The sequence below is a fragment of the Eschrichtius robustus genome, chromosome 8, assembly GCF_028021215.1.
Source record: "Eschrichtius robustus isolate mEscRob2 chromosome 8, mEscRob2.pri, whole genome shotgun sequence".
NCBI lineage: Eukaryota > Metazoa > Chordata > Mammalia > Artiodactyla > Eschrichtiidae > Eschrichtius > Eschrichtius robustus.
This window is the reverse complement of record NC_090831.1, coordinates 118731810-118754433: the sequence shown is the minus strand read 5'-3', so window position 1 is coordinate 118754433 and position 22624 is coordinate 118731810. Positions and strand designations below refer to the sequence as shown.

General features: G+C 39.0%; 1 protein-coding gene across 1 annotated transcript; it reads right to left on the bottom strand.

Annotated features, from left to right (window-relative positions):
* Nucleotides 1-6697: 6697 nt before the first annotated feature.
* Nucleotides 6698-8745, bottom strand: TAS2R41 (taste 2 receptor member 41). Its single transcript, XM_068549837.1, is given in 2 exon segments — nt 6698-7675; nt 8737-8745. Coding segments are annotated over 2 exon segments (987 nt in total).
* Nucleotides 8746-22624: the final 13879 nt, after the last annotated feature.

The following is a 22624-nucleotide window of genomic DNA, read 5'->3' as shown; positions in this document are numbered from 1 at the left end:
AACAGAGAAGTACAGAAGAACTCAGAAACAGAAATAGCAGGGCTTCCCCTGAGAACAGAGAAGCTTGTACTAAGGGATAAAGTGTTTGTGCAACTGTATACACACAAGTACCTGTGTGTGTGAAAGATGTACTCTTCGTTTTTGAAGGTATCGACAAATAATGACTTAAGCTCTGGAATCTTCTTTGTAACTCTGCTTTTTTCCACCGAAATTCAAAAGCAGTTTACACCAATCAGAAATGTTAAATATTTGTTGACTGAGTGAACATCAGAATAATTCCCACAACCACTTTCATCATTGTCCTAAATGTCAACTTCACCATCTAGTCAGTCAGTCAGATAGCACATTTAATGAACCTCTCTTCTGTGCTCACCTTGACTCCTTGCATCACCACAGCTATCATCATAACTCCCTCCTAGTGTTGACAGCATCATGGTTCCCTGGACAAAATGCAGGACTTGGAAAGAAATATCAATCAGTAAACACATTTGTATCAAGCTCCACTGTGTTCAATATACCATGCCAGGTGCTGCAAGAGACACACGGAGTCTAATATGAGGTCCTTCCCCATAACCCGGGGATTACTTGGAAAGATAAGAGATAAATACCAAAAAAGAAATTGCAACATAATCCAGCAATGGAAAAGTACAATTAGGCAACATTTGGTTAATTGCCAAATATGAGATAGAAATTAAAAGCCCATGGGATTCACAAAATTCCCCCATGAAGGGGAAAAAACTGGGTGGTTTGCAAAGGAATTGAAGGGGAAGGAAAAATTAAAATGGCCATAGAAAATGGTAGAACTTGGATAGATGAGGGAGTAGGGAGAGAGAGGTTTATTCTTGGCTCATGGGGGAATGACGTAAGCCAGGTGAGGAGATAAAAAACACCAAGGTCTGTCTGGGAAAGAGTGGGCAAACCAGTTTGGTTACAGCAAAGATTTCATTTTGAGGAGTCCTGCGGAGGAGGTAAGGCTGGAAAGTGGGGATGGTGTGCATAGTAGGGCTTTGAAAACAAGGCCATGGAATTTGCATTAGAGGCAATAGCAAGATAGCACAGTTTTTGATGTGGGAAATAGCACATCTAATATATGATGTTCTAGAAGTTATCCTCTTCTTCTCCACCAGGACTGTTAGACTAATTGAGACAAAAATAAATAGGACAAACTTTTTTCTTCTTTTAGTCCAAAAAACTCTCTATTTCATGCTTCACTAGTGGGAGTAAGTGAATCAACTATTTATAATTCAACTTCCTCTAATCAGGGCAAACTTCATAGACCAGGCAGAGTTTAAGGTAAGGTTGAAAGACCAAGAATTGGGAAGCTAGTGGATATAGACCAGAAGTTATTTAGAATACAGGGAAATGTTAGAAGTAAAAATGAATGATCAGATCTTGAAATTGAGAATTGAACAGAGGGTATAACTATAGATAAAGCACCTTCTATTTTCCTTTTTTTTTTAATTGAGAAGATAACCATGCCATCTGAGTAACATCTGAAGACCAAACAAAAATAAGCAGAAGGAAGGGAGACGCAAGAGGGAAGAGATATGGGAACATATGTATATGTATAACTGATTCACTTTGTTATAAAAGCAGAAACTAACACGCCATTGTAAAGCAATTATACTCCAATAAAGATGTTTAAAAAAAAAAAATAAGCAGAGCTTACTTGGTGTTTTCTTTAAGTGTTAGCTCTGATAATGACCCTGTTTTTCTGTCTTATGTCATATCTCAAGCAGCAACGCCCTGGTTAGATAGGTCCCACCCCTGTCGGGAGGGATTTGGAGTTTGCTTTTCTAATACAGGTTCACAAAGTGAGTCTGAGTCTCACCAAGGCACTAGCCTGGGAAAGCCTTCAAATTTATTTTTTTAATGGAGAATAAATCAGTGCACGAAGCACAGGAGACAAAACTCAGGGTCCAAGATGGGAACTAGATTAGGAGAGCCTTTTACAATCACTTAGAGACAAGGGAGGGAGCAAATAGGTGTGACGCAACATGGATCTGAGCACACCTGGGAATTCCCATGACAGAGGTTCCCTGACTGCAGAACGTCCCTGCTCTTCAGGCACAAATCCAATCTCTTCCATCCAGAACAAAATCTCCCCTACAGCATTCTCTACTTCACACAATCGAGACCAGGAACACCACTGGAGAGCAGGGGTTATTAGCCTGGAGCTCACTGACAGGTTTGAGTCTATGACCCCTCTGGAATTGTGTGCTAAAGTGGTATCTCAGCCAATTTTTATCACTTCCTGAGGAAGTCCTTCTGCTAGTGGCCCTCCCCGACCCCAGCTCTCTGCCTCGTCCTCCTGTTACACAAACTCACAGGCCTCCATGCTTTCCCGTCCTCACACCTGTCCCAGTTTGTAACGACATGCTCACTTGTATGACTAGACGCTTTATTCCTGACTCCCCACAAGGCTGTAAATTCCACGGCGGTAGAAGCTTTTTCTGTGATACTACTTTATCCCCAGCTCAGGGCGTTGTCTACATGGAAGCACTCAAAAAATATTTGCTAACTGAATACATTCTCAAACAATCTGTGGCCCCCACAAAAGGTTAACACGTCCCGATTTATGTATTGGTTTGTATTAACGTGTTTTTAAATTTTAGAAAATGTGTTTTATAAAACCTTTACTAGAGAGCTGTGATATTTGCCACTGATTGATAAGATGGGGGTTTTAGATAAGCTTCCCTGATGGTATAGAATTGGACTTACCATTAAAAAATACTGCCCAAAGAGAGCATGTGGTCCAGTGTCCACAGTCAACCTGATTTCCCGTTGATCTAATCTGATTTCTAATACATTTTCTTAGTGTTTTCATTTCTTTCTTCAATATAACAGCATAACATAGCAACCTTACAAAATACAATATAGAATTTAGTTTAAAGATAATAGCTACATAATGTTTAGTAACACTCTTATTATTCCTATCATAATTTCATCTTTTCCCCTTTATTTCTTCAAAGGAAAAAACAAAACAAAAAACAACTCCTAGCTTTTTTCACTTCCCTCAGCTGATGTCAAAATGCTACTTAAGTAAATTATTCTCTCAGTCACACCCTCTAGTGAACTTCCAATATCCTTCTTTAGCATCAGACTTCCTTCTCAGTGATTTCTTATCCACCACAAGTGGTTTTTCTTTATCTCAGTCACACTTAGTATATTTGCCCTGTTTGGCAATTCAAAACATTGAAAAAAACAAGAATCAGAGAAAGAAAAAGAAAAACTGGTCTTTCCTTGTGGCTAGAAAAGTCCTTGCCACACCCTGGTTCGCCTACTCTCTTCATCTGACTCAGACACAGAAAATAATTTGAAAAAATAATATTAACTATACATTACTATACTATTAACAAGTTACGGTGAGTACTACTTATATGTCATGCACATATATTACACATTTCAATCTTCGCAATTATTCTAAGACAGTTACTATTACCAAATTTAATATACCAGGAAACTAAGGCATAAAGGGTTAACTATACCTAGGAATTCACATCACGAAAAATGCAGAAGATCTATATTTTAAAAAATTAAAACACTACTGAAAGTAATAAAAGAAATCTTGAACAAATGGAAATGCATACCATATTCTTGAATAGAAGACTCAATATTGTGGATGTGTATGTCTCCTTATGGTAAATTATATGTTTAACAGAATCAACTTTATATAATAAAAAAGAAATTTTTGTTTGAGACCAGACACTATTATTTTAAAAATAATAGCCAAGAAATTTCTGAAAAAGAAGATTAATGAAGAAAGACTAGTGTACTAGTTATTCAAACATCATAAACCTAAAATAGTCAAAATGCCATGGTGGTGGCACATGATTACACCAAGGCAGTGAAACATAATAGAAAGTCTGGAAATAAACCAATATATACAGGAATTTAGTAATGATAAAAGGTAGCATTTTAAATTAGTGAAGAAAAAGAGCAATTAATAGTGTTAGGGAAACAAGCTAATAATCTGGAAAAAAAGTAAAATTTATCTATACGTGGTAATTTATATAAGAATAAATTCCATAGCGGTCAAATATTTAAATATAAAAATGAAAGCATAAAAGTGCTAGAAGAAACCAAAAGGCAGTTTTTTTATGATATCAATGTGAGGAATGCCTTCTGAGACAAAAATCTCAACATTTACTAAAATTGTTTTGGATAAAAAAACTCTGCGTGGCACAAGCCGCTATTATAAAAGTAAGAAGCATAAACAAAAACAAAACAAAACAAAAAAACCACAAAGGGTATGGTGAGGGGCAGGTACAGATGCATAGTCACGGCACGAAGGAGTTCTTTTGTGATGATGGAATGGTTTGTGTCTTAACTGTGGTTACACAAACCTATACAAGGGGTTAAAATGCACTGAATCACATACACACATGAATGCAGGTTAAAAAAATTAGTGAAAACTGAACCATTAACATTTTCGATATTGTACTATAGCTGTGTAAGATGCCATCATTGGCGGAAACTGGCTGAACAGTACATAGGACTCTGTACTATTTTTGCAACTTCCTGTGAGTCTATAATTACTCCAAAATAAAGCAGCTTTAAAAATTTAATATTAGAATCAAGAAAAATTAAAATAAAAACACCGAGGGTGGGGGAATGTTTTGCCACTCATATCAAAAATAAAGCGCTAATTTCTCTAAGATATAAAGAGTTCTTACAAACCAATAAGAAAAAAGCCAAAATCCAAATCCAAAATTAAGCAGAGATATAGACTGTTCACAGAAAATAAACACGAATGGCTCTAAACATATAAAATAATGATAAACCTTACTCAAAATCAGAGTCATGCAAATTACAACCACACTAATATGCCACTTTTTACCGGATTGGCCAAAAAATGAAAAGTGTGAAAACCAGCATACTCATAAATTGCTAATGGGAAAGTAAATTAATCCAAACCTATAGAGGGCAACACTTAATCAAAATTAGAAATGCACATGCCATTTGACCCAGTAACTCCATTTCATGGAATTTATTCTATAGTTAATTTGCACAGGTGCAAGATTACATATGTAGAAGAGACAGTCAACATTGCACCATTATTATTGTAATAGCAAAAGACAAGAAGCAACTTAACTGACCACAAACAGGTGACAAGTTTAAAAACTGTGGTACACCTAAAAAAAGTGAGGAAAAGCTATGTGCATCCACATGCGTAGATCTCCAAGATACACGTATTGTTAAGCAGAAACAGCAAGGTGTAGAGCAGCATGAATATTGTACAATCATTTGTGTGAAGGCCACAGGGAAAAGATAGATAATAAGGCCGTTGGTTAGTTAGCTACTGATATGGAATATAGCAGTACATAAAAGTAAGTTAGTTGACTGGTTTGTTAGTTAGGTATTAGTGGCTTTTTGTCATAGAATAAAATATGTCTAGAAGGACAGACATGAAATGATAAGAATGCCTCAGAAGGGGAAGGTAGGAGAGAGATTTTTTATATATACTCTTTAGTATATTTTGAATTTTTAACCATGCAAACGTATTACCTATTAAAAAAATATTTAAAGTAAAAATGTAGAATAATTTGCCCAAAGATTTTAGTTCATGAGTGTACATCCACTCAGCAGCATATACCCTAATCAGAAGGGAAATTATTTTTACTCTCAGAGAAGATTAAAATATCAGGAATCCAGTTGAAAGTTAGTCTCTGAAATTTGCACATTGATACCTTTTAGCAAAAACTTTTAAGCCTGCCTTAGAGGCACCCCACTCTAATTAAAATTTTCTCCAAAATTATTTCTAAAAACTTTTGCATAGTAATTGGAACAAACTGTTTTAAGACAATATTTAAACATAAGATTTAATTCTTATTCTTTTTTTTAAATTAGAGGTTAAACAGTTTTGAACACAAACTAAGTGAAATTCTTGCTTTTTTTTTTTTTTTAAGAACAAAAAGTACATGTTTATTTAATTCACATGTGACTGAGACATTCACATTAGGAAAAAGTTTGAAACAATCTGAAAAAGGAGAAAAATCACAACGTGTGATTCTAAAGGAAGAATAAACATGGAAAAAGTCTGGCTGCCACTTAGAGAAAATCAAGACCACAACAACAGAAATATTAAAGAGAAAATAAATGGGGTGGTGTAAAGAAACCTTCTAGTAGTTTTAATCAAATTAAAATCAAATTATCTAAGTTTGGTGAGAGAAAAAGAATCTCCATAGAAAGAAGGGCTATTAAACCTCACAGCCCAGGCCACTGTCCACCACAACTACTTCCCCTTGGGGCTCACGTAGTGACTATTACATTCTCCTTAGGAAGGTCTCTGCTTCCCCATCCACACCCTAGTTCAGTAATAGACACAGTTTTTCTTAATTTCCCAGTAGGCAGTTGAGATAAGACAGTACAGTTAATCAAGACTTTTTAACCGAAGGCTTCCACATAGCAGAGTGGATACAAACAGAGAGAGTAGCACAGAATTTTATAATCCGAACTTCTGGACAATACTGGCTCTCTGGGACCCCTGGGGCCACATTTTAATAGTGTCTCAGGAAGAAATCATGTGCCAGAGAGTTCCCAGATTTTACTCCCCTCCTCTCCTTCCCAAAGGAGAAACCCCACGACACGATTCAGTAGATTTCTGCCTGTGAAGATGTTTCCATGTAAGTGGACTGTAGCTTTGTCACCCTCACTTGAGTCTCTTCTCATGGTTTGGGTAAGGGGATCATGCCACTTAGGCCACCCAGAAGCCCCTGGCCAACAAAATTAGCTGCCTGAACACCCCTCGAAGCCTGAGGTTGCTGAGGATGAGGATAAAGGGATGGATGGATGTGCACGAGTAGGTTAAAATCTGCCATGGCCAGTACCAGTCACTTTCTGAGGAGTAGAACCCTGCAGCATCGATGATCAGGGACATGAAGGACAGAGCATAAAGAACGAGGAAGGAGATGAGTGACTTCGGAGCTCTGGTGTGAGCCTGGGCGCTGGGCTCCTGCAGGCTGTGGGCACTGTGCCGCATCCTCCACATGTGTCTCCTCAGAGGGTTCATCAACACAGCCATCGAGACCAGAAAAAGAGAGCAAGGAATTGAAAGGGTGACCAGTTTCAGGGGTAGAAAATGGTGAATTTCCAGCCTCCTGCTCCGCTGATTGTAGGTCAGGTTACCAGAAAATTTTCTAATAAGGAAACCTTTATACAAATCGTGGTTCCCCCAAAAGAACAACAGGGTGATGATGAGGGAGATGAGGAGAGAGCCCAGCAGAAGCCAGGGCACTAACCCTGGTAACCCGTACTTCAGCCAGAGGAAGGTGGGGTGGGTGAAGTTAGCAATCTTCATGAAGAAGAGGTCGCTGAGCCAGGAGCCAAACCAGAAGGTGAACGAGTTCAGGAAGTCTCAGCGTAGACCAAAGAACTGCCAGGCAGGACCCCCGCGGTACTCGACCAGATGGAGGAAGTAGTAGAAGTTGTTCGCCATTCCAACCCACTGCAGGCAGAAGCAGGAGACACCCAAGCTAAAGAGGATCATGCTGGAGGGGAGCAGCCTCCCTGGTCACACCCATTCTCTGCTCAGCACCAGCACAATGAAGCCACTGGCCAGGAGTCCCAGCACACAGAGCAGAACAAAGAGCAGCACGAAGAGGACTGCGAATGCTGGGTGCAGGCTGGTCCCTCCTCCGGTCACCACCCTGTGCCTTGGTGCCTGGCCTCCTGCCTACCCCCGTCCACAGTCCCTCTTTCAGTCTCTCCTGGGGATATGAGAAGAACGCTCAGGCTCTGCATCTGAGCCAGAGCTCACTTAGGAGGAGGACGCTCAGGCTACAGAGGAAGGCGAGCTCAGCTCAGTGAGGGTGCAAATTTCCCACGGGCTCACTTACCATTAGGCTTACCGACTACCCCTGATTTGCCTTCTCGGGTTTTGCCTGTACACTACCATGGTTAGTGTCAGTGAAGAGGGCTGTTCAGGGTGTCTGTGACTGAGTTCTGACAGAGGAAATTTTCATGTATTGAGCTATGGGGAAGTCATTCCGGCTTATACATGATTTGGCTTGAAATTTATACTAACGAGAACAACCTGTCTCAGGACCTGTCAGACACGTGTGGTACATCTGCTTTAACCATTTTTTTAAAAGAATGTGGGCTTCCTTGGTGGCGCAGTGGTTAAGAATCGTGGACCTGTCAGACATGTGTGGTACATCTGCTTTAACCATTTTTTTAAAAGAATGTGGGCTTCCTTGGTGGCGCAGTGGTTAAGAATCCGCCTGCCAATGCAGGGGACATGGGTTCGAGCCCTGGTCCATGAAGACCCCACATGCTGCGGAGCAACTAAGCCCATGCACCACAACTACTGAGCCTGCGCTCTAGAGCCTGCGAGCCACAACTACTGAAGCCCGCACGCCACAACTACTGAAGCCCATGCGCCTAGAGCCCGTGCTCCTCAACAAGAGAAGCCACCGCAATGAGAAGCCCGTGCACCACAACAAGGAGTAGCCCCCACTCGCCGCAACTAGAGAAAGCCCGCACACAGCAATAAAGATCCAACACAGCCAAAAATAAAAAATAAATAAATAAATAAATTTATTAAAGAAAAAAGAATGCATTTACCAGATTGTTTAGAATGTCCACTTTGAAGATAGGAATAAATGCCCTGCCCCCTCCGATGATGCCAATGCTAGTACTCCTTCAAAGATGAGGTTCCCTTCTGAGGTACCAAGGTCACGCTGCCTCACTGTGTACGTGCTAATCTTCCTCTTCTGAAAGCTTGAAGGAATGTACCCCCGTCATGTCTGATGTTTGTTCTTTGTTCTGACGAGATATAAAACTGTGATTCAGGCATCCAAAATGGAGCTGGGTGGCCACCGTGGATGTGGTTTCAAACATGTTCCTGTAGTGAAGTGGATGGACCTAGAGTCTGTCATACAGAGTGAAGTAAGTCAGAAAGAGAAAAACAAATACCATATGCTAACGCATATATATGGAATCTAAAAAAATTTAAAAATATTTAAAAAATGGTTCTGAAGAACCTAGGGGCAGGACAGGAATAAAGACGCAGATGTAGAGAATGGACTTGAGGACACAGGGAGGGGGAAGCGTAAGCTGGAACGAAGTGAGAGAGCAGCACTGATATATATACACTACCAAATGTAAACTAGCTAGCTAGTGGGAAGCAGCCGCATAACACAGGGAGATCAGCTCTGTGCTTTCTGACCACCTAGAGGGGTGGGATAGGGAGGGTGGGAGGGAGACACAAGAGGGAGGAGATATGGGGATATATGTGTACGTACAGCTGATTCACTTTGTTATACAGCAGAAACTAACACAACATTGCAAAGCAATTATACTCCAATAAAGATGTTAAAAAAAATGTTCCTGTGTTGCTGAGAACTTGAATTTTCTGAACTATATCAAACTCAAAGGACATCAACAGCTGTTTTCAAAACAATATCTGCCAACAACTGCCATCTGCAATCTTATGGTCTCAAGGTTCCCCTTGCAACTATGCAACCATTTCAGACCCCAACCCATTTTTGTTTACCAGTCACACTTACTTGCCGGCTCCAATCCTAATTCTTGACAAACAATTTATGTAACTTTCCTTTTACCTGTATAAAAGCCTCCCCCATTTTTTAGTCCAGAGGAACATAATTTAAGTGCTTCTTGAATCTGTGTCTCCTGGGCTATAGTCCTCAGTTTGGCTCAAATAAAATTCTTTTCAACTCCTATGATAGACTGTTTATTGATTATTTCTGTTGACAATTCCATCCTTATTATTCCACCTTTGGGCCCTACAAACACACTTCTCCCCATCAGATCATTCTCGAGACATTAAATATATAGGCAATAAGTGTAGGGAGACATGCATATGGCCAAGACCTAGGCAAAGTAGTGATGCTAGAGGAATCTATCTCCAGCTGAGTTTTCCTGTTACGCATCCATCCGCAACTATGAGCAGTCGTCCCTTTCAAGGTCAGATACTTTGGTCCACCTTTCTACCAAACCTCTTATTAAATCCTTCATGGACCTTGAGGTGTTAATGATTGATAATGGTTTAAATGGAGTTTATGTTTCCAATGAGAGAATTCATTTCTTTGTGGTTGTGCAACTGAGGGTATCTGCTTCTTGCTGGGTGTCAGTTGGAGGCTGCTCTCAGGTCCTAGCGGCCGCCCTGAGTCTTTACCAAGTGGACTGTTTCAACATGGCAGCTCAAGCCAGCAAAGAGAGTCCCTAAGAGAGAGTCGACTAGAAAGATGCGGGTTAGCTATCATAACATAATCAAAGGAGTGACATCCTATCACCTTTACCATATTCTACTGGATAGAAGCAAGTTGCAGTCCCCATGGACACTCAAAGGAAGGGGGTTCCACAAAGGTGCACTTACCAGGGGTGAGGGTCCTGGGGGGCCAACTTAGAGTCTGTCCACCACACTGAGATACCTTAGCTTTACTAGGAATATGTGAGTCCTGTTCTCCAACAGCAACATTAATGAGAGATACCTGTGAGACCATGTTGAAAAGTAAAAATATATTCTTGAATAAAAATATATTCAAGTTCATCCACAGTCAAATGTTTTCAGTTTAATACTTCAAATTTGTCCTTCCTCCATGTTTGTTTAAAACTTTTTTAATGTGTATCCTTTCATAATGTGAGTTTGTCATGAAAGAGTCAACTAAAAAAATTAGTCATACAAAGAATGTGACAGTTGTTACCACCACACATGAATGTATAATTGTATGAAAATAAAAATCCGCAATAAAAAGAAAAACCCCATTAAAGTTGGGCAAATATGCATTTTTCTCACTCTTAGATCTATGTTCCTTATACAGTTTTTACTCATTCATTCATTCATTCACTCAAAAAATACTTATTGAGCACTTATATACACAGGGCACCTGTTGTAGTCAGTGGGGATATAGCAGTGAGCCAAAGAGGAAGGATTCTTGCTTTTATGGAATTTATAATCCAGGGGAACGTAACTGACAATAAGCAAACACTTGAACAAGATACTTTCATACTGTCCTCAGTGCTTTGAAGAAAAAACAAGAGTAAAATTGCTGAGGAACAGGTGGAGAAAAAAATGTTGCTGCTTTAGACTTGCAGGCTGGGGAAGGCTTTCTCAGGGGATAACGTGGCTTAAGGGGCTGAGCAAGTAGAGCCTTCGCCATGTGTAACTGGCTGTACTTATGATACTATTAAACCATAATTTTATTCATTCCTTTCTACTTTTTCTTCCAAATTTATGTAGCAAGGGAAACTTCTCCAGCCAGAGATAAAGAACTCCAGCATGTCATATGACCTCACTTTTCACTCTTGTCAAACAGGTTGTTCCAAGATCACTTCAAGTCACAAAACAGCCTCAAACCAGAAATTGGACATTTCAGTTCAGTACATGAAAGCTAGATAACTGCAGCTTCAACCCTTCTGAGATTGGCTGACACACAGGGAGACTGGAAAAGGAGCAGGAAGGGTCTTATTTGGGCTACAACCAAAGTAACCTGGCTTTGCACTTCCCAGGCCTGGCAGACGTTTAATGCTGACTCTCCTTCTCATGGGAACTTTCAGGGCTCTGGAGGTTCCCTAATGAGCCCTCTCTCTGCAGTTCCCTGTGATGGGACAAAAGCACTTCTATTTTGAGTGCTCCCTCAGGACTCCTTCCTCAGTCCCTAGGCATTCACCACCAAATAGTTGCTGCTGGAGTTTCCACACTCCACTGGACAGCCGTGTTAGTCAGATCTCAAGACACCCTCACACACATGCTCTCTCCCTTGTGGCCCACAGCTGGCCCCTAACCCTGCCTCCACAATCCTAATGTAGCCACATTCTCCTGATTCTGACCCCAAAATTACCCAGTCAGTCTGTCTCTCATTCTCTTAATCCCTCAGGCAGAAGAAAGACCTTAGTCCACTGTGCCTCCCAACAGAAGAAATAACCCTATAAGCTTTGCAAGTGGCCCAATGGAAGCTCTTGACCACCACCAGGTTTGAGGTGAGGGGGAGGCATTCCTAGTCCTCCTTGGTAGAATATGGAATGGGACTCATAATGTAGCTTTTTCTAAGTATTTATTTCTCACAAAATCCTCTCTCTTCTACTGTTTCAACTCTTATTTTATCAAAGGGTTTCAAGAGTTATGAAAAGTTTATGTCCATTTCCTTTGAACACCTGCATATTGTGAACTGGCAACTCAGTTTGAAATCTCATATTATTAAATCTTTGCACCTGGTAGAAATTTCAACCTTTAACATCCTGTTACTTAAAGGACAAGATCAAGAAAGTCTTGTTGAGGATTTCCCTGGCGGTCCAGTGGTTAAGACTTCGTCTTCCAACACAGTGGGGTATGGGTTTGATCCCTGGTCAGGGAGCTAAGATCCCACATGCCTCTGAGGCCAAAAATCATAAAACAAAAGCAATATTGTAACAAATTCAGTAAAGACTTTAAAAATGGTCCACATCAAAAAAAAAAAAAAAAAAAAGAAAGTCTTGCTGGTCATGGTAAGAAATTTGGACATTATTCCAATGTAACTGAAACCATTAGAGGGGTTTAAAGAGAGGAGTAGGATAATCTAATTTATGTTTTCAAACAGATCCTCTGGCTATTATGTAAAGAATGGAATTGAAAGAGGCAGGAGTGGAAGAGAGCAGTCAGAGGCTACTTCATTAAACTGAGTACAAGCAGAGGGCTTGTCCTCAAGTGGAAGCGCGGGAGGTGGTGAATGGGCATACGATGCTGGCATATTTTGAAGGCAGATCCAACAGAATTTGCTTGATATGAAGATGAGAGAAAGAAATCAAGGACAAATCCTAAATTTTTTATATCAGCAACCAGGAGAATTTTATGGAGCCATTTACTTCCTCAGATGAGGAAGACTGAGAGATGTGGGGAAACTCTGTTATGTTTATGTTAAGTTTGAGATGCCTGTTAGAGATCTGAGAAGAGACGTGAAGGAGACAATTGAAATATAAGTCTGGATCTCAGTGAAGATTTACGGCTGGAATAACAGGTTTGGGAGTCATCAGCACTTACATGGTATTTAAAGTCATTAAACCAGATGAGATCATGTGGGGAAAGAATGTAGACAGAAATAGTTAAGGTGCTGGGTGTAAGCCTTGCACTCTTCAACTTTTAGGGGTTGAAAGCCAAAGGATCTAGCAGAGGAAATTTCGCTGAAACAAATATTAGGGAGGGATTCCATTCCCTGAGTTCATGTTCAGGGACAAGGGGAGAAGGAAACAAACAAGTGGGGAGGGCAACGTGGGAATGATAAACATGCTGAAGAGATTCTAGTGTCAAGGGTGATCTGAACCCAGGGGTTCTGTGCTATGCTCTCTGGGGAGATGCCCTAGGGCAGACATGTTCTAAGTTTGAGAGGCCCTTTGGTTCGGACCCAAGGTTAGCACAGAATGTCAGTGTTGAAATTGGTATCTGTCCTGTGCTTTACCCACTGATTGCATCAGCAGAGAAGCCCTATTTATCATTCATGCGTTCAACAAAATCTATTCAGCATGTAGCATGTACTGTCTGTCAGGTGCTAGGCCAAGCACGTAGGTACAAAGATTAAGGTGGTCTTGAGAGAGAAGGACAAGTAGACATATGATGATGATTTAGCACAGTAAATGTTAGAATAATAATAACTACTGTTCACTCAGTTCTGCTAGCATCCCCAGGTACTGTTCTAAGTGCTTTACAGATATTAATTTTTTGAAACTCGTAAAAACTCAATGAGTTTCAAAAATGGTGCTGGGACATCTAGGTTCCACATACAAAAGAACAGACTGGACCCCTTCCTCATACCATACTAAAAAACTAACTCAAATATAAGAGTAAAACTATAAAACACTTAGAGGAAAACACAAGAGTAAATCTTCATGATTTTGGTTAGACAAAGCCTTCTTAGAAATGACATTGAAAGAGTATAAGTGACTAAAGAAAAAATAGATAAATTGGATTTCATAAAAATAAAAATCAAAACTTTTGTGCTTCAAAGGATACCATCTACACAGTAAAAAGAAAACCACATAATGGGAAAAAATATTTGCAAATCATATATCTGATAAGGAGTTTGCATCCAGAATATATAAAGAATACTTAACAGCTCAACAATAAAAAGACAAGTAACCAAATTTTAAAATGGCCAGAGGATTAGAATAGACATTCCTCCAAAGATGATAGACAAATGGCCAAGAAACACACAAAAAGATGTTCCATATTGTAAGTCATTATTGAAATGCAAATCAAAACCATGATGCTACTTCACATGGTTTTGATTTGTCATAGCAAGTGTTGACAAGAATAGGAAGAAATTGAACCCCTCAAACATTGCTAGTAGGATTACAAAAATGGGGCTGCTGCTTTGAAAAACTGCTTGAGTGCAGCTCCTTAAAATGTAAAACATAGTTACCATATGATCCAAAAATTCCATCCCTAGGTACACACCCAAGAAAAATTAAAATATATGTTCACACAGAAACTAGTATATAAATATTCATAGCAGCTTTGTTCACAATAGCCCCAAAATAGAAAACACCCAAATGTATAGCAACTGATGGAGAAGCACAATGGGATATATCCATTAAGTAGAATATTATTTGGCAATAAAAAGAAATGAAGTACTGATGGGTGAATTGTATAGTATCTCAGTAAAGTTGTTTTAAAAAATTGATGGACATATCCAAAAGACACAAGAAGCCTGCCTCCAGAGTGTTCCATTGGGAAAATTTCAGCATTGAAATTAAAAATAATGCAGATAAAAGAAATCCAATGAGATAGGTACTATAGTTACCCTCATTTTACAGATAAGGAAGCACAGGTACATGAGAAGTAACATCTCCTAGTTACAGCTATAGGAAGTGGCAGAGCTAGAATTTCAATTCAGGCAGTCTAGCTATGCAGCTTGTATTCTTCACCATTATAGAACCTGGTGTCTGCTCTGAAAGCATTAAAAACTGCATAAAATCTAGTGGGATGTGGAGGGGAAAGGTGAAAAACAGGTGGATCTCGGGGAGGCCTTGCAAAAAGATACAAGGGTTGACTTGAAGTTTGAATTTCACATAGGATTCAGCAAGGCAGCTGAGGATGGAAAAAGGAAGGATGTAGGCTAAGGCTAAAAGATCATGATAGGAAAAAGTACAGGCAGGGAGAGCTAGCTGAAGCCAGTTCAGAACGACAGGAGTTTGAAGAAAGGTTATGTAAATAGGGAAAGAAGGGAGCAGATGTCAAAATTGATGTCAGAAAGGTAGGCAAGGGCCAGAGATCACAAAGCTCCTGATATGTCATTATCAGGTTCTTGGACTCTATACTGAAGTTTACAGGAAACCATTTTTGAAAACCTGATCAGTAAAAGGAAGAAAATTCTGCTTTGGAGCACACTTCTTTGTCTTTGTGACTCCCTACACAAAGTCATGGATGGGACGCTTTGGGCCCAGTTAAGAGGTGGAAAGTGTTTTGTCAGCTCTGTACAGAGTCAGCATTGCTCTGGTACCCTGGAAATTGGTGACTTGGATGCAATGAGGGACAGCCCCTTTGATATGGATGTTGGTGGTCTCACAAGGGGCCTGAGCCATAGAGGCTCCCTGGGCAGCTTCACAGGCATGGGTACCAAAAAGAAAGGCAGAACTGAAAAGGAGAAGCATGTTAAGCATGCTATGCAGTACTTGTTGCATGGAAACATGAGATACTGACCACTGGAAATTTCACCCCTCTACCCAGAATTGGAGAAACACACTGCAGTAGAATAGAGGGCAGGGGGACTGAGGCTCAGAAATGAGTGTTGGCGCAGTCACCATTCCAATTTCGGCAATAACAATTAACAACAGTTCATTTTAAAATCATATATTTCTCAAGGCTAGACCTACCAGTTCTGCTTATAATTTCCCAGACTATTCCAAGCATCATGGGTCTATTAATTGTAGGAATGGTTGTCTCTGTGTTATTCCCCAATATTTAGGTTAAAAAATTACAGATATTTTTGTTATGTGGATGCTTGAATATAATATTGGCACAGGTATATAAATTTTGAAATCTCACCCTCATTTAAATTCTACTAACATTTGTAGAACACCTATTATGTTCATTGAGCACCATGCTAAGCATTTAATCCTGATTATCACATTTTATTCTCGTAAGAAATAATGAGATAGGAATTATCATAATCACTTTATATATAATAAAATTTATGCTCAAAATTTATGATGATGAAAAATTTCATGATATTGGATTTAACAAAGATTTCTTTGACATGACACCAAAAGCACAGGCAACAAAAGTAAAAACAGATAAATTGGACTATATCAAAATTTAAAAACTTCTGTCCATCAAAGGACACAATCAACAAAGTGAAAGGTAACCTACACAATGGGAAAAAATATTTGCAAATCATATATCTTATAAGGGGTTAATATCCAGAATATATTTTTAAAAACTCCTGAATTCTCGTGATCATTTTGAAATTTACAGAAATCTCAAATCACTACGTTGTGTACTAACATCGTTATAGGTCAATTATACTTCAAAAACAAACAAACAAAAACTTAAACTCATAGAAAAGGAGATCAGATTGGTGGTTACCAAAGTCAAGGGATGACAGGAGGGGCAATTGTAGGAAGGCAGTCAAAAGGTACAAATTTCCAGTTATAAGATAAATAAGTACTAGGGACGTAATATACAACACGATAAATATGATTAACAATGCTACATTATATATGAAAGTTGTTAAGAGAGAAAACTCTAAGAGTTCTCATCACAAGGAAAATATTTTTTTTCTATTAAATTTTGTATCTATATAAGATAATAGATGTTTACTAAACTTATTATGGTCATCATTTCATGATGTATGTAAGTCAAATCATTATGCGGTACACCTCAAACTTATACAATGCTGTATATTGATTATATCTCAATAAAACTGGAAGAAAAAATGGACAAGGACTTGAACAGGTATTTTCCCAAAGATAATATACTAACAGTGGTATATGGCTAACAACCACATGAAAAGATGCTCAACGTCACTTATCATTAGGAAAATGCAAATCAAAACCACAATGAAATGCCACCTCACACTCACTAGAATGGCTATTAGCAAAAAAACAGAAAATATTTTTCTCTTTCTGACTTATTTCACTCTGTATGACAGACTCTAGGTCCATCCACCTCACTACAAATATCTCAATTTCATTTCTTTTTATGGCTGAGTAATATTCCATTGTATATATGTGCCACATCTTCTTTATCCATTCATCCGATGATGGATATGGGGAGGAGGAAGGGTAAGCTGTGACAAAGTGAGAGAGTGGCATGGACATATATACACTACCAAACATAAAATAGATAGCTAGTGGGAAGCAGCCGCATAGCACAGGGAGATCAGCTCGGTGCTTTGTGACCACCTAGAGGGGTGGGATAGGGAGGGTGGGAGGGAGGGAGATGCAAGAGGGAAGAGATATGGGGACATATGTATAACTGATTCACTTTGTTATAAAGCAGAAACTAACACACCCATTATAAAGCAATTATACTCCAATAAAGATGTTAAAAAAAAAAACAACAGAAAATAACAAATATTGATGAGAATGGGGAGAAACTGGAACCTATGTGCTCTGCTGAGGGGAGTATAAAATGGTGCAGCCACTGTGGAAAACTGTATGACTGTTCCTTAAAAAATTAAAAATAGAATTACCATATGATCCAGCAATTCCACTTCTGAGCATACACCCAAAAGAACTGAAAGCAGGATCTCAAAAGATTTTTGTTCTCCCCTGCTCAGAGCAGCATCATTCACGAAAGCTCAAAAGTAGGAACACCCAAGCATCAATGGACAGATGAATGGATAAACAAAATGTTGCATATACGTACAATGGAATATTATTCAGCTTTTAAAAGGAAGAAAATTGTGACACATGCCAAACATGAATGAACCTTGAGAACATCCTAAGTGAAATAAGCAAGTCACAAGAAAACAAATAATGTGTAACTAACTTATGTTAGGTACCTAAAGTAATTAAATTCATAAAAACAGAAAGTATCAATAGTATGGTGGTTACCAGGGGCTGAGGGGTGGAGGGGTGTGAAATGAAGATTTGTTGTTTAATTGTTACAGAGTTTCAATTTTGCAGGATGAAAGAGTTTTGGAGATTAGCTGCATGACAATGTGAATATATTTAATACTACTGAACTGTACACTTAAAAATGGTTAAAATGGTAAATTTTATTTATGTATATTTTACCAAAATTAAATTTTTTAAGTAAATTTTTAAATTTTATTTATTTATTTGTTTGTTTGGGGGTTTTTTTGGCTGTGTTGGGTCTTCGTTGCTGCACACGGGCTTTCTCTAGTTGCGGTGAGCAGGGGCTACTCTTTGCTGCGGTACATGGGCTTCTCATTGTTTTGGCTTCTCTTGTTGCGGAGCATGGCCTCTAGGCGTGCGGGTTTCAGTAGTTGTGGCATGCGGGCTCAGTAGTTGTGGCTCACAGGCTTTAGAGTGCAGGCTCAGTAGTTGTGGCGCACAGGCTTAGTTGCTCTGCGGCATGTGGGATCTTCCCGGACCAGAGATCGAACCATGTCCCCTGAATTGGCAGGCAGATTCTTAACCACTGTGCCACCAGGGAAGCCCCTAAGTAAGTAACTTTTTTAAAAGAATTTAAGTGACTGCTTCAAGGTCACTAGAGGAAGATTTTCTAATGAGTTAGATTTCTCACTCTTGAGTTCTATGCCCTGTTCTCTACACTCTGCTGTCATCTAATCAACCACCACTGTGTGTGTATGGCTTTGAGAGTAAAAGAGAGAAACCAAGGTGACATCACCAAGATGATGACATAGAAGGCTCCTGACTTTCCTTCCTCCCATAGATACACCAAATATACAGCTACATATGGACCGATTCCCTCTGAAAGAAATCCAGAAACTAGTTGAATGACTCCTACACGTTGGGCAACTGAGAAAATACCCATATCGAAATGGGTTCAGAAGGCTGAGACACTCTCTCATCATAAACCCCACCCTTGGCATAGTGCCTTGTAATCAGGAGGGAGACCCCAACTACCAGCTTCCCCCAAAGGAACAAAGGGTTTGGAACAGACATCTAGTACTCCAACTTTTAAGGCTGCCATCTGAGGCACAGCCCCTCCCCAAATCACCTGGTTCTGAGGGCTACTGTGACTTGCATTCATAAGTCCCACAGGACAGCAGCAAACAAGGCAGTTGTTATATGGTCACACAAGCACTCCCCACAGCTCTCTCTGGGCTCAGGGCAGAGGGAGCCTTTTCAATAAATGGTGCTGGGGCTTCCGTGGTGGCGCAGTGGTTGAGAATCTGCCTGCCAATGCAGGGGACACGGGTTCGAGCCCTGGTCTGGGAAGATCCCACATGCCGCGGAGCGACTAGGCCCGTGAGCCACAATTGCTGAGCCTGCGCATCTGGAGCCTGTGCTCTGCAACAAGAGAGGCTGCGACAGTGAGAGGCCCGCGCACCGCGATGAAGAGTGGCCCCCACTTGCCACAACTGGAGAAAGCCCTCTCACAGGAACTAAGACCCAACACAGCCATAAATAAATAAATAAATTTTTTTAAAAAATAAATAAATAAATGGTGCTGTGAAAACTAGATAGACACATGCAAAAGAATTAAACTGGACCCCTATCTTACACCACACACAAAAGTCAACACACTGAGCCCGCGTGCTGCAGCTACTTAAGTCCTCACACTTAGAGCCCGTGCTCCGCAACAAGAGAAGCCACCGCAATGAGAAGCCCGCGCACCACAGCGAAGAGTAGCCCCTGCTCGCCACAACTAGAGAAAGCCCGCGCACAGCAAAGAAGACCCAACGCAGCCAAAAAAAAAAAAAAAAGAGAGAGAGATGACAAATGCTGGCAAGGATGTGGAGAAAAGGGAACCCCCGTACATTGTTGGTGGAAACTGACACAGCCACTATGAAAAACAGTATGTAGATTCCTCAAGAATTTAAAAATAGGACTACCATATGATCCAGCAATCCCACTTCTGGGTATATATCCAAAGTAAATTAAATCATTGACTCGAAGAGATACCCGTACTCTCATGTTCATTGCAGGCTATTCACAATAGCCAAGGTATGGAAACAACCTGAGCATCTGTTGATGGATGAATGAATAAAGAAAATATGATATAGATATAAAGATATAGATATACATACATGTATATATATACATAAATACACAATGGAATATTATTCAGCCTTTTAAAAAAAGAAATCCTGCTATTTGCAACAACATGGATGAAACTGAAGGGCATTTTGCTAACTGAAATAAGCCAGACAGAAAGGGACAAATACTGTGTGATCTCATATGTGTGATCTCAGAGGCGTGTGGGCTTCAGTAGTTGCAGCACGTGGGCTCAGTGGGTTGACTTTTGTGGATGGTGTAAGATAGGGATCCAGTTTAATTCTTTTGCATTTGTCTATCCAGTTTTCACAACACTACTTATTGAAAAGGCTCCCTCTGCCCTGAGCCCAGAGATAGCTGGGGGAGTGCTTGCGTGACCATTTAACAACTGCACATCTTAAAAAAAAAGGTTGAATTTGTAGAATTTGGGGGGTGGGTTAAATGGGTAGAGGTTGATAAGAGTACAGACTTTCCAGTATAAAATTAATAAGTTCTATAACATAAAACACGGTGATTACAGTCAATAATACTGCATTGTATAATCGAAATTTGCTGAGAGTAGAACTTAAGTATTCTCATAAAAAAAGGTAAATATGAAGTGCGAGACGTGTTAATTAACTTGATTATGGGAATCCTTTCACAATGTATATGTATATCAAATCATCATGTTGTACACTATATATATATATATATATATATATATATAAATATATATAAAATAATTTTATTTCTCAATTATACCTCAATAAAGCTGAAAAAAAGACTGGAGTCAATCAAAAAATAACTATGAATGTTAACTAAGAAGGGCAGAACACAATATGATGTTTTTTAACTATTATATTACCATTCAAATATATATGTCTATGACAGGATGAATGGAAACAAGGATAAATAAACACATAATTTGCAATTATAAGAAAGAGAGGGAGAGAACCAATGATACTTTTGATGCAAAATAGAATAGTCAGAATAAATATCCCCAAAGTGGCAGAGTCAGCAAATATGGTCTCTAGGACAGTCTTAGAGAATATAACATTTGTCTATAGTGGCTAAAAATAGTAAATGTGAAGTCAAGACACATGAAAGCATGCTCCTTGGGGCATAAAAGTATAATGCCAAAAAACACTGGCTGAGATTCTAGGTAGAACTGACCCATGATTCCCTCTCTGAAGAAAGGAAATGGAACATTTAAAATTTCATCACAATGTAGATTGCAAAACAATGAACAAAAGATATAATAATATTTCCTGCAATAAAATATTCAGAATCTTTGCCTTTTCACACTGTCCTGCTGTGTTCTAGGAAGTGAGAGCACCACTGTGATGGAATAATTATGAAACAACATCACCAAGTTTATTGTGTCCTAGTTCCATTTAAAATCACTGTAAAAGATTTATAATAAAAACATGCTTATTTGGCTAAGTTATTGAACAAAATATTTTTACTCCTAAGCTTTATTTTTTTTCATGTTTCATGCCATACTTTCCACAAAATATTTGGGTATCCTAGAAAACTGCCATGTATGAAAAGAAATGATGATTCCTTATGAGAAATTAATGATTATTTTGCTCATTATTCATCATTTTATATTTTGCATGCTTTTTCACTTATAAGTTTCAAAGCCTCTTTCAATACTTATTTAAAGGCTTATGTCTGTAATTGCAGAAAAGGGCTGTATTCATAATACATAAAAATATAAATTATTATCCTAATTTTATAAAAAATCATTTAAATGTCTGAGATATTAGCATTATTTATTTCTGTGGATGCATATATATATATATATAAATACAATTTTATGTGAGAAAAAAATGTCTGGAAGAAATAATGAGTGATAATGGTGGTTATCTTCAGATAATGAAAGTTTGAGTGATTTTGAAACTTCTTTACAATGGTCTATATTTTCCAAGTTTCCTACAATAATCATAAATTATCAAAAAAGAATATTAACGTTTTAAAACTAATAAACCATTTGTGATATATTTAAGTAAGGGAAACTAAATAACTATACTTTGTCTTCAACGTTAACCTTGGCCTACAAGACCCTTTGATTTGAAACTAGTAAGAATTGATTGATCTGGCATAGGGCAGGGGAAGGTAAGGTAGGATAGAACTGGTAGCAGTATTCAAGGTCTCATTATTATGCAGAATTGTATATTAATCTTCTGAAGACTGGCTTACCGTTGCTTTGTTCATAGAATTATTATTCTCCTATGAACAATGGCCAAAAGGTGGAAGCAACCCAAGTGTCCATCAACAAATGAATGGATAAACAAAATGTGGCATATACAGGCAATGGAATATTGTTCCACCTTGATAAAGAAGAAAATTCTGACACGTGTTACAACATGGAGGAACCTTGACGACATCTGGCTAAGTGATATTAGCCAGTCACAAAAGGACAAATACTATATGATTCCACTTATGGGAGGTACCTAAAGTAATCAAATTCATAGAGACAGAAAGTAGAATGGTGGTTGCCAGGGGCTGGGAGGGAGAGGGAAATGGGGAGTTATTGTTTAATGGATACAGAGTTTCA